This window comes from Leucopleurus acutus, assembly GCF_964270905.1.
Source record: "Leucopleurus acutus genome assembly, chromosome: 1".
In the NCBI taxonomy this organism is placed as follows: Eukaryota; Metazoa; Chordata; class Mammalia; order Artiodactyla; family Delphinidae; genus Leucopleurus; species Leucopleurus acutus.
In genome coordinates, this window is record NC_139142.1 from 63,341,825 (window position 1) to 63,353,970 (window position 12,146).

General features: G+C 35.4%; 1 protein-coding gene across 2 annotated transcripts in view; it reads left to right on the forward strand.

Annotated features, from left to right (window-relative positions):
• The window catches only part of BAZ1A (bromodomain adjacent to zinc finger domain 1A), a 94,350-nt gene that overhangs the window by 44,904 nt on the left and 37,300 nt on the right, over positions 1-12,146 (forward strand). For both annotated transcript variants that reach the window (XM_082853373.1, XM_082853374.1), the window contains exons 6-12: positions 745-832; positions 4,821-4,955; positions 5,763-5,859; positions 6,656-6,822; positions 8,745-8,840; positions 9,538-9,676; positions 10,992-11,138. In XM_082853373.1, the coding sequence (XP_082709499.1) occupies positions 745-832; positions 4,821-4,955; positions 5,763-5,859; positions 6,656-6,822; positions 8,745-8,840; positions 9,538-9,676; positions 10,992-11,138 (869 nt within the window). The remainder of the gene's footprint in view (positions 1-744; positions 833-4,820; positions 4,956-5,762; positions 5,860-6,655; positions 6,823-8,744; positions 8,841-9,537; positions 9,677-10,991; positions 11,139-12,146) is intronic.

Below are 12,146 nucleotides of genomic sequence, written 5' to 3' on the forward strand. Positions count from 1 at the left end.
TAATGGTGATACTTGTAGGAATGATCATCTAATTTTATAAAATTTGGTTTACTCTGTGGTATATTTTCCTTGAGGTTTATTTGATTTCTAAGTGGTTCCTAAGCAACAAATGCATATGCTGGGGTTTTTTTGTTGTTTTTTTTAAAAGATCAAAGTGCTATGGCAGGGGGTAGGGGACGGAAAGGGTTTTTTTGGTTGGGTTTTTTTTTAAATTAATTAATTTATTTATTTATTTATTTTTGGCTGTGTTGGGTCTTCGTTTCTGCGCGAGGGCTTTCTCTAGTTTCAGCGGGCGGGGGCCACTCTTGATCGCGGTGCGCAGGCCTCTCACTGTCGCGGCCTCTCTTCTTGCGGAGCACAGGCTGCGGACACACAGGCTCAGTAGTTGTGGCTCATGGGCCCAGTTGTTCCGCGGCATGTGGGATCTTCCCAGACCAGGGCTCGAACCCGTGTCCCCTGAATTGGCAGGCAGATTCTCAACCACTGCGCCACCAGGGAAGCCCCGTATGCTGTTTTTGTAATGGACTTTTATGGTAGATCCACTCAAGCTGATTTTATAACATTCTACATAAATACTTCTATTTGAAGTTTCTCATAACTTCTATAGAACTACTATTGGAAAATGAAATTTTCTTCTTTTCCTAGGCTTGAAATTGAGGTTATGCATTCAAAAGAGATGATGGAGTTCAGATTGAATTCTTTGATACTAACACTTTCTTCTTTCTCCTCCTTTTCCCCTTGTAGCCGCAGAAAACACCTATTTTCTCGTGATAAACTAAAGCTTTTTCTGAAGCAACACTGTGAACCACAAGATGGAATCATTAAAATTAAGGTAATCGGAACAGTGATATTATTTGTTGGAAAGAAGGGGAAAAAAGAGAAAAATGAGCGATGTTATAAAGTTGTAACATTGTAGAAATGTTACTCCAAATTTGGTTGAAAATAGCTCTCTTTTTATCTGGAGCCAGTTTTAGTAATTTTCATTGGATTAAATACTGTTTTTTGCAATTGCTAGAATTGCTAAGTGGGTCAGGTACTTCCACTTTTTTCCTTGTGTAAAAACGGTCAACCAGGGCTTCCCTGGTGGCACAGTGGTTCAGAGTCTGCCTTCCGATGCAGGGGACACGGGTTCGTGCCCTGGTCTGGGAAGATCCCACATGCCGCGGAGCGGCTGGGCCCGTGAGCCATGGCCGCTGAGCCTGCGCATCCAGAGCCTGTGCTCCGCAACAGGAGAGACCACAACAGTGAGAGGCCCGTGTACCGCAAAAAAAAAAAAAAAGATCAACCAAGACAGATGAGAATAGAGGGAAACTTGGAGAAAGAAAAGTTATGGGGAGAAATTCCTGGTGGTCCCGTGGTTAGGACTCCACCTTTCCACTGCATGGAGCGTGGGTTCAATCCCCGGTTGGGGAACTAAAATCCCGCAAGCCACGTGGCTAAAAAAAAAAAAGTTATGCATGTAGGGCAGCTAGTGCTTTCTAATAGTGTAGTACTGGCTCACAAAAACAGATTCAAAGAACAGTGCTAAAATAGATCCTACTAGATAGGAAAACAATATATATATAATAAAAAGAATCTTAGAGACCAATACTAAGCAGATAGATTATATTTTATTCATAACCATTCAGAGGGAAAAAATCAAGTTTAGAAACCTCACATTGTATACTAAGTAAAAAGTTAAATGGTGAAACTAAAACTGATTTTTTTTAATGAGAAATATTTAACTCATACTGGGAGAGAGACACTAAGTAGAAAAGCAAAAGAATGGGTTAGAGAGATGTATGCATGTGTCAAAAATCAGCTACTGTATGCTTAAGATTTGTGCATTTCATCATATGTAAATGTTACATCAAAAGAAAAGATATGAATTAAAAGAATAGATGAATTTACTCTATGTGAAAAGTAGCATTTCAAATCTAGAGACCAAGATAGATTATTTAATAAATAGAACTGGGACCCTTGGTTAACTATTTGAAAAAATAAAGTTGGGTCTAACTCCAAAAAACAAACAGGACATGAGATAACTCTTAATGTCATTTATGCTGAAGTACTTAGAAGGAGCAGTAGAAAAGAAGTACCAAAGATGAGATTGATTTGACACTATAAACTTATGTAGGTTTAAAAATGTCATGAATATATTTCAAGGGCAAGTGCTGGAGGAAAAATACTTTCAGTGAATACAGTGAAGAGCTCAAATCAATTATAAAACATAAGCACCCCATTAGAAAAATAGACAGACATGATCAAACTTCACAGTGGATGAAGTATTAAAACTTGAAAACACATAAGATAGAATCATCTGAAATAAATAATTTTTAAAATATTTGTCTTTGATAAGAGAACATAATTTAAGCATTCTGTCTATATAGTATTGAACAGGTAGCCATGTAGAATGATGCTTGCAAAAAGTTGATTTAGATACTTGTGATAAGTGGCTAGAACAGTGCCTGACACTTGATAGGCAGTCAGTGAATATGTGAGTAGTTGCATATGTGTATCATAAATAGCCAGCCTAACTTTCTAAGATCTCTTACACATCAGTGAACAAAAACAACCTAATTAGGTAAAAAATGTTGAAGGACATCAGCAGTTATTCACCAAGGAAAACAAAGTCAGTAAACATGAAAAGAAATTCAACTTTACTTAATAAATATTGAAAGTTAAGGTGACAGTAAGCATTTTTCTCTTAGAGTGTAATGAAAGATGGTTAGTGGATATTCTAGTATACTTGCACACACGCACACACCCCCTCAAAACAACAAAGTTTGGGGACTTCCCTGGTGGTCCAGTGATAAAGAATCCGTCTTCCAATGCAGGGGACGCGGGTGCTATCCCTGGTCAGGGAACTAAGATCCCACATGCCGTGGGGCAACTTAAGCCCGTGTGCCACAACTACTGAGCTTGTGTGCTCTGGAGTCCGCGAACCACAACTAGAGAGCCTGTGCACCACAATGAAAGATTCTGCATGCCACAACTAAGACCCGACACAGCCAAATAAATAAGTAAATAACAACAACAAAGTTTGATAACCTGTGTGTGAGTGTAGACTGCTGTTACGAGTACCTGCAAGAACACAAAGATGTGGTATTTTTGTTTATTGTGTGTGTTGTGTGTGTGAATGAGGACACCTTGGCAATTAATATATTAAAACCTATTTTGACCTTTTTTGGGTATGTATTTGAGAAGAAACCACCCATTCATACTTAAAGGGCAGTTCTCTACATTCACAGGTTATTTAAGTGGGATAGTAGACAGCCATCTTAATGGAATTTATTTTAATGTAAAATCTTAATGGACTCTAGATTTACTCTGATGGCCAGAACTGATTGACTTTTAGGTGTTAACAGCTATGTTCTACCAAAAGTAAAAATATTATATAGAAAATTGAATTCCAAGTAGAAGCATTCCTATTTTGTTAATAACTTAAAATTTTGTATCATCACATTTTCTGTATTTCTGTAAATGGCATTTTTTTTTTTGGAGAGAAAGAAAGAGTGATGATCTCGGCCGTTAGACCAGAAGTAATCTTCAGAATTGCTTAATCAAAAATAAGAAGTTTAGGGACTTCCCTGGTTGTTCAGTGGTTAAGAATCCATCTTCCACTTCCCTGGTGGTGCAGTGGTTAAGAATCCGCCTGCCAATTCAGGGAACATGGGTTTGAGCCCTCGTCCGGGAAGATCCTACATGCCACAGAGCAACTAAGCCTGTGCACCACAACTACTGAAGCCCACGCGCCTAGAGCCCGTGCTCTGCAGCAAGAGAGGCAACCGCAATGAGAAGCCCACGCACCGCAATGAAGAGTAGCCCCCACTTGCCACAACTAGAGAAAGCCCACGTGCAGCAACGAAGACCCAATGCAGCAATAAATAAATAAATAAATTTATTTATTTATTTATTTATTTTAAAAAAGAATCCGCCTTCCAATGCAGGGGACACAGGTTCGATCCCTGGTTGGGGAACTAAGATCCCACATGCCACGGGGCAACTAAGCCTACGCACTCTAGAGCCCACACGCCACAACTAGGGAGCCCGCGCTCTGGAGCCTGTGCACCGCAACTAAAGATCCTGCATGTCACACCGAAGATCCCGCGTGCCACACCTAAGACCTGATGCAGCCAATTAAATAAATAAATATATTTAAAAAAGAAGAAGTTTAGAGTTGGACATGGATGAACGGTGAACAAGTTCCAAATACGAAGTAGAAGGAGAGAAACTCTTGATTTTAGCAAATTATCCTAGAACCACACCACTCATGGTAAAGATGAGGTTGACTTCTCCAAACATAAATTTTGAGTTGAAACTTTATAGGAATTGATCAATATTTCTGCTTTTATCCAGACCAACTTTAAAATTTGATACATAAAGTATCTAAGTTATCACTCCAAACTGGGGGGAAAATCTATTCAGCAGTTATAAATGGCTAAAAATATATTGGTTTAATACAGTGGATTTTTTAATATTAAATATATGGATTTTTTTATTTACATAGGAAATCTCATACAAAATTAGTCAAAAGCAAACAAAAAAGATTATTGTATAAATGTAATTTTGAGATAGTTTTAGAATTCAGGAAACTTGAAGCATTCTTGAGTACTTTATGGTGAAGCAATCCTTTGAATTGTTTTATTTATGGTAAATCTGATTAATTATATAGTTTTTTAAAGGATCAAGAAATAAAATATATGTTACTGCATAATACACATAAAATTCTAATGGTTTTGACCTGGTCTTTAACAGTAATCATATGATATGTTAGAGCTTATGTATATATGGTTTACTAATGTGTTATTATTGTACCCTGTGTCTTTTTTTTAATGAAGGCATCATCTCTTTCAACGTATAAAATAGCAGAACAAGATTTTTCTTATTTTTTCCCTGATGATCCACCCACATTTATCTTCAGTCTGGCTAACAGAAGAAGAGGGAGACCTCCCAAACGAGTATCTGTTAGTCAGGTAAGTAGAGAATAGATAAAAACTACATTGTAGTTCTTAATAAAACTAACCACAATTAAGAGTGGGATTTGGCTCCCTTCCCCTCTGTAGCCTGTAAGAAGGAACACATTCCTTCACACACAGAAAAGGTGTGTACTGTATGTTAATAACTGCTTAGCAATGCGGCTTGTAGAAGTTTCAAGGGTGAATTAGACATGATTCTCATGCCACAGGGATTGTATACTGAAGTGGAAGCAAGCCTATAAGCAATCACTAAAATGTAAAGCAGAATGAAATACAGGGAATAAATTATGGAATTGAAATGTAAAGATCATTTAGAAGATACGAGATAATGATATCACAATTAAGCAGGCTAGAGACCTTAATTTCCCAAGAAATAAAGTAAAAATAAACTTTTGACATGTTTAATATTGGCTACAAAAATGTCTCTGACATGTCTTTTCTCTGTCTCTTTCTTATTTGACGTCTACACCGTCTAGTTTATAAAGTACCCTGGAAGATTTTTGTTTGTTTGTTTTTCTAATGCATATTTTTAAGGCTCCTCTTATATATTACTGGTTGTTTTTCCTGGGAGGTTTTTGTAGTAATTTGTAGAACTATAGGATTAACTCATATTCTATATGTTACTATGATTAGAGTTAATAAATGTTTAGTTATACTTTAAATAAAACCTTAGCATAAAGTATAATTGAATTTTTTGTTTTTTATTTTTACTGTAAGAACAAAGCAGACCATAAGTTTACAACTTTAGTGGTTCTACAACTTTAGTTTTCTGGGTTTTTGTTTTTGGTTTGTTTTTTTTTTTAGGAGGACAGCATTGCTAATAAACAGACTGTTGCAGGTTATAGGAACAGAGCTACTAAAGAAAGAGACAAACTTTTGAAACAAGAAATGAAGTCACTGGGTGAGTTTTAATGTAAAGGATATACCAAAGATCTTGGCAAACAAAGCAGGCTTAATAAATGTTAGTTCTCCAATTCCTTCACCTTCATTTATTGTCTGCCTTCTTAACACCTTTTTACTCTCCAAAAACTGTTAGTTATAGGAAAGAATATTTCTCTGTGCCCAAGCAGGGGGTGTTTCTAAAATGGCATATTTCTGTTTTTGTTTTTCTTAAGCATAGTTTTTTCCCTCAGATTATAATTAATTTCTTTACTAAATGGGACCTCTGTTTATCTCTTAAAACAGTATTTCAAGGGATAACATATCCCCTGTTGAACTGACCTAATGCTAGATTAAGCACAAGTTGGCAGTTTCTAGGGCTTTCAAACTGTTTTGGGCCATTTTTGTTTGATTCCTACAGCCTTATAAAATGCTGCTTCCCAAATGTGACTGTACACAGGAATCGCTTACAAATCTTACTAAAATGAAGATTCTAAATTAGTAGACCTGGGTGGGAGAAGAGATGCTGCATTTGCAACAAGGTGATACCTTGCTGCTGGTCTTAGGACCACACTTTGAATAGCAGGGCTTTCAAAGGCAGGTATATGTGTTTGTCCCACCGCAGTAGTTTGTCTTAAACACAGCCAACTTGCTCTTCCCATTTTAATCACTTGCTGACTCCCTCCAGGAATTTACAACCCCTGGGAGTCTCTCTTGATCTCATTTAACCTTAAGATATTTCAGGGATTCTTTTGTTACATTAAAAAAATGTGTTATTTTCTGTCTGTGTACCTTTCTAAGTTTGACCTTCTCCACAGCTTTTGAAAAGGCTAAATTAAAAAGAGAAAAAGCAGATGCCCTAGAGGCAAAGAAAAAAGAAAAGGAAGATAAAGAGAAAAAGAAGGAAGAATTGAAGAAAATTGTTGAAGAAGAGAGACTGAAGAAGAAAGAAGAAAAAGAGAGGCTTAAAATAGAAAGAGAAAAGGTATACTCAAGTATATTAGTTACGCCCTCCACAGATAGTTAATAGTATTTTATATATTTAAATTCATGGTTAATTTTTCAAATGCTTTTATCACTTTCATTTACATTTATAGTTGTACATAGAGCACTGATAAACAGTACTGGTTTATCTCCCTTTTGCTTTGGAAGATTTAATGAATGATTTAAGGTTCAACATATATGCATGCCTTTACACCTCAAAACCTCTTCTAAAGTACAATTCTAAAGTTGATTTTCTTCATTATTTAGACTTCCATATTTAGGGAAGACAATATATGTAAAACTTTCAAAAGTAAAACACATCGTTAGAAAAGTACAGTAAAATGCATGATTAATAAGAATTAGTGCAGTGTTCCTATTCTCCTTAAAGAATAAGGTATCTGTGATAATAGGTATTTCAGCAAATCTTTGATTATAATATTCAGCGGTAGATATTCCTTAGAGAATTCTATAGCTAGTTTCTTCTAAAGTCAGTCATTGTCATTGGTTTTCTGGGATATTCACAAGTAGCCTAGGTGTTACACATTGTGCTCATTTAAATTGCATGTGTTTCTTGAATTATTATAGCCCCTTAGGTGGGAGTAGGGAGTGTCTGATACATGTTTACTCCAGAAAAATGTAGAAAACAAGAAAAAAAAAACCCTTGTATTGTAAATGGTAACATTTAGAGATAGCATTAATACTTTAATTTATTTCTAGTCTTTATTCTGGGCCTTGAAGAATAAGATGCAGTATTTATAATTTTGTATATATATTTTTTGTTTAACATTATAAACATTCCATCATGGTATTAAATAAACTAAATAAGTGAGGTGGAATTTTTAGTGACTGCATGTAATCGTTAATCAAATAGATATAGGTAAACGTTTAAAAATTTTTGCTCATAAATAATGATACTTTGTTCAAATTTATGAACAAAAGTCTTTCCTCTTTTTGGATTGTGTCTCTGGATAAATTTGTAGAACTGAAATAATAGGTCAAGGGTAAGAACATTTTTAAAACTTTCTATACATGGTGGACATAAGTATTTGTTTGCCAGAGGTACTTATGTATATTCACTTAGCAACAGTGAATGAAAATACCCATCTCATTACATTCTGCAAGAATTATTTGCGGGGAAGGGGAGCTTATTTCAGCAGACCGCTCGAAGCACAGTTAATAAGTTCTGTAACTATCTAGTTGTTTCATGGTAAATTTGATAAGTGTATATCTGTTTATTTTCAGTGTTACTAAATTTCAAAGGAAGAATATTAACATATATTAAACATATATATTATTACATACATTAACATATATTTATTGGAAATAATTATAATAAAATATTTTGTTTACATTTTGCTTTATTAGAGACTTTTTAGGGTCAGTATTTATCTTGCAGTTTCAAATACCAGAAACAAGAAGTAAGGGTTTCAAAAGACCGAGTGAGCGAAAAGTTCACCAATTGTATACTGTCCCCTCTGTGTGTCTCTAGGCAGTTAGTCAGGTTTAAATGAATCTTGAAAACAAATGTACAAATATAAGGGGAGGTTTTATTTTAGGTACTCTAATAAGTTCTTACCTCTTTAGTTAAGATCTAATTGATTTAAAGTAGAGGGAGAGCTGCTATAGACAGGGTTGGATTGAATTAATATTTATCCAGGAGCTGCTATGTGTTGAACATTTTTCGTCTTTGTAGCAGTTCTGTCAAGCAGGCATTGTTTTCATCAGTGGTTTTAACACTTTAATGTGCATTAGAATCACCAGAAGTGCTTATTAAAACATCAGTTGCTGGGTCCCAAACCCAGAGTTCATGGTTCAATAGGTCTAGGTAGGGCTCATGTAATTGTATTTCTTACTAGTTCTGAGGTGATGCTGATGCTGCCTTATAAATTTCTTATAAGAATTTTTATTAACCTTTTGTTTTAGGAAAGAGAGAAATTGCGTGAGGAAAAGAAAAAGTATATGGAATACTTAAAACAGTGGAGTAAACCTAGAGAAGATATGGAATGTGATGATCTTAAGGTATGAGCATGTTCTGTGATGTTTCACACACCTGTGTAACAGAGGAAATAGCCAGTTAAGCAAATGCTTATATTTAGAGTTCCAAAGTAACATTGTTAGTATTTTATAACAAGATTTGATAATGATTCTTATTCTGTGGAAATAGTTGGTCATCTGTGCTATCCTTGGTAGTCCAGTAACCACCGGGGCCAGGCGTACATTTAGTTTGATTGCTAGACAAAGATTCTGCTCATCTCCAGAAATAACCAAAGTATCCAAACCAAACTCGTTCATCTCGGTTTATAAGGAACCATTTCTAAGTCAATAGATGATGGATTAATTCTGTTTCATATCCTAAGGAAAATACTGCATTGAAGATCATATTGACATGGCTAATGCCTTGACCTCAGAATCGAGGTTAGGAGTCCTTCTTAACTAGGAAAGGTAGTCAGAAGTATAGTTCAGCCTAAAGATATGTTCTTAGTTTGATGAAGGAAAAAGTCCCTAGAGACTGTGATTTAGTAAAGTTGGAATAAAGCCACAGCATCTATAATTTTTAAAGTTCCAAAGGGGATTATGATAAACATTCAGTGTTGAGAACCACATGAAATAATTCTTTACATGAAATTATTCTTTTAGGTAAAGAGTATATCATACCTATCTTTTACAATTTCCTGTACTTGGTTCAAATAGTTATATAAATTGTTTAATCTTGCAGGAACTTCCAGAACCAACTCCAGTGAAAACTAGACTACCTCCTGAAATCTTTGGTGATGCTCTGATGGTTTTGGAGTTCCTTAATGCATTTGGGGAGCTTTTTGATCTTCAAGATGAGTTTCCTGAGGGAGTTACCCTAGGCAAGTGCTATTGCTGTGTTGTAGTTCACGCTAAAATTAGTGCCTTAAAGGAACAAGTTATTCTCTCTCAAAGTTCTGTGGAGTCACTGGACCCAGCTCTCCAGTCCTTTCTTGGGGTCCTTCATGTGATTACAGTCAGACAGTGGCTGGGACTGAAGTCATCTGAAGGCTCATCTGGCTAGATGTTCATGATGGCTTCCTCACACACGTGCCTGATGCCTCGGTGCTCCTCCACATGGCGTCCCACTCCATCAGAGTAGCCTGCACTTCTTATGTGGCAGCTGAGTGCTCCAAGAGTCTGGAAGCAGAAACTGCCAGTTTTCTTAAAGGCCAGGCCTGGAACTAGCAAGCCTTACTTCTGCCATATTCCATTAGTTAGGCCTACTGGGATTCAAGGAGGCAAAGGAATAGACTCTACTTCTTGAGGGTGGCATGGTATGTAAGTGCAGGGAGGGGAGAAATTGACAGCCGTATTTGGAGACAAGTTATTGCCTAACTTTAATTTATGATTCTATTTTGCCTCTGCACTTACATACTATTACTTTTTATTTACATCATTTATAAGAGCTAAATTAGTATGAGAAGGGCTTTGGATCCCATTTTAGATTTTTAGCTGACCAATAGCAAAATAATTTTCTTAAGATCCAAATAAAGATTCTCAAAGACAGAATTATAATGCCACTCTTACTTTAATAAGAGTAAATTCTTCAGGAGGGCTTTCACATTCCCTCAGTTTTTCTTTATGAGCTAGGTGAAGCATGAATCATTGTGCCTTACAGATCAAGAAGGTCTAAACAACGCTGGTTTAGGTAAGAAGTTTAGGTTAGATGAATTAGATGAGAAACATTTATGACTTGAACACAATTTTAGGATTACACCTAATGCTGATGATTACCTCTTATGTGCACTATTTGGTAAACAGTAATGTCCCACATAGCTCTTCAGAACAGTGGGACAACAATAACAAATCTTTGGCATTGTTATTCAAGTTAGAGTAAAATTATAATTTTTAATATATGCCTTAATTTGCATCTCAAATTTAAATTAGATGAAATACTGTATCAATCTACTGAGACTAATTTGGCTTTCTTTGAATGCAGTGATTTTGGCTTATGATTTTATTGTATTTTATTGTAATCATTATAAATTATTTTTGATTTTGGCTTGAATAATACTTGGCTCTACTTTGATAAATGGGCAGTTAAGAAAATAGTTACACAGGCTATTGTTGATTAAAATGTTTATTATTCCAATGGAGTTGTTTTTTCAGTACATGACCAGAACTTTAAATTCATTTTAAACATTTTATTCGCAGAAGTGTTAGAGGAAGCTCTTGTAGGAAATGACAGTGAAGGCCCACTATGTGAATTGCTTTTTTTCTTCCTGACTGCCATCTTCCAGGCCATAGCTGAAGAAGAAGAGGAAGTAGCCAAAGAGCAAATAACTGATGCTGACACCAAAGGTCAGAATCCAGTGTTATTGCTTGCTGATAGTAGCTTTGTAGTGAAACTAATTTTTGATTAGTTAATTTTTAACTTTACTTGGCTTTTACAGTTATAAAATTACTTGATTTTTGAGTCATATACTAGCAACACATCATCAGTTGTCTTAGAACACCTTTGTTTTAATGTATTCTGTTTCTGATGGCCTTAAAAATGCTGCAGCCCCCACCCCACCAATCTATCTTGCTTTTTACTCCTTTAGATTTCTCCTGCTATTTAGGAGCATTACAGATTTCATTGACTAGTATCTGTAATTCCAAGAAATTCTACTAAATAGCACTAATTTTTTTTCCCCACCTAAGGAATTACTTCAGTTGTTGTTATTAATACTTTAAATTGAAAATATTACCACTGATTTCATTTCCTATCTGACAATTTTTAGACCAGAGTTAAATAAAATTTAGTTTTTAAATTTCACTAATTGGTTTGAACTAGAAATTTTGCTCTTTAAATTCTATACAGTTAAGTATCTAGAGTCAGCGTGTGGTACATATTAATGTAGGAATAATTCTTGGGGAAACTCTTTTTTATTTTTAATACAGAGTAGAGTATGTTCACTGTTTTATTTAGGATTTACCTCAATCAGGGGAATTGTTAAACATTTATATTAAAAGGTTGATTTGACTTCCTGAATAATGCTCTCTGTGAATTTTGCCACATATGAGATGGGACTATTAAACAATACTTTAGTGTATTCCATAAAAATTTACAATAAGAGATAACTATTTAGAGACATCTTGATAGCAGAATCTTGGTAGAAAAAAAATGGGGCATTCCTCCATTCAAATAGCATGGTTGCCCATAGATAATTTGAGCTAGTTTCCTTTATGCCTGGTCGATGAAGCAATAGGATAATTATGAGTATGTAGCCAACGTCAGCTGCCTTTTGATTTTACAGGCTGAGTTCAAGCAAAATATCTTCTCTAGCTTGAGTGCTAATCACCATAGGTCCCTTATCAAGGCCATTT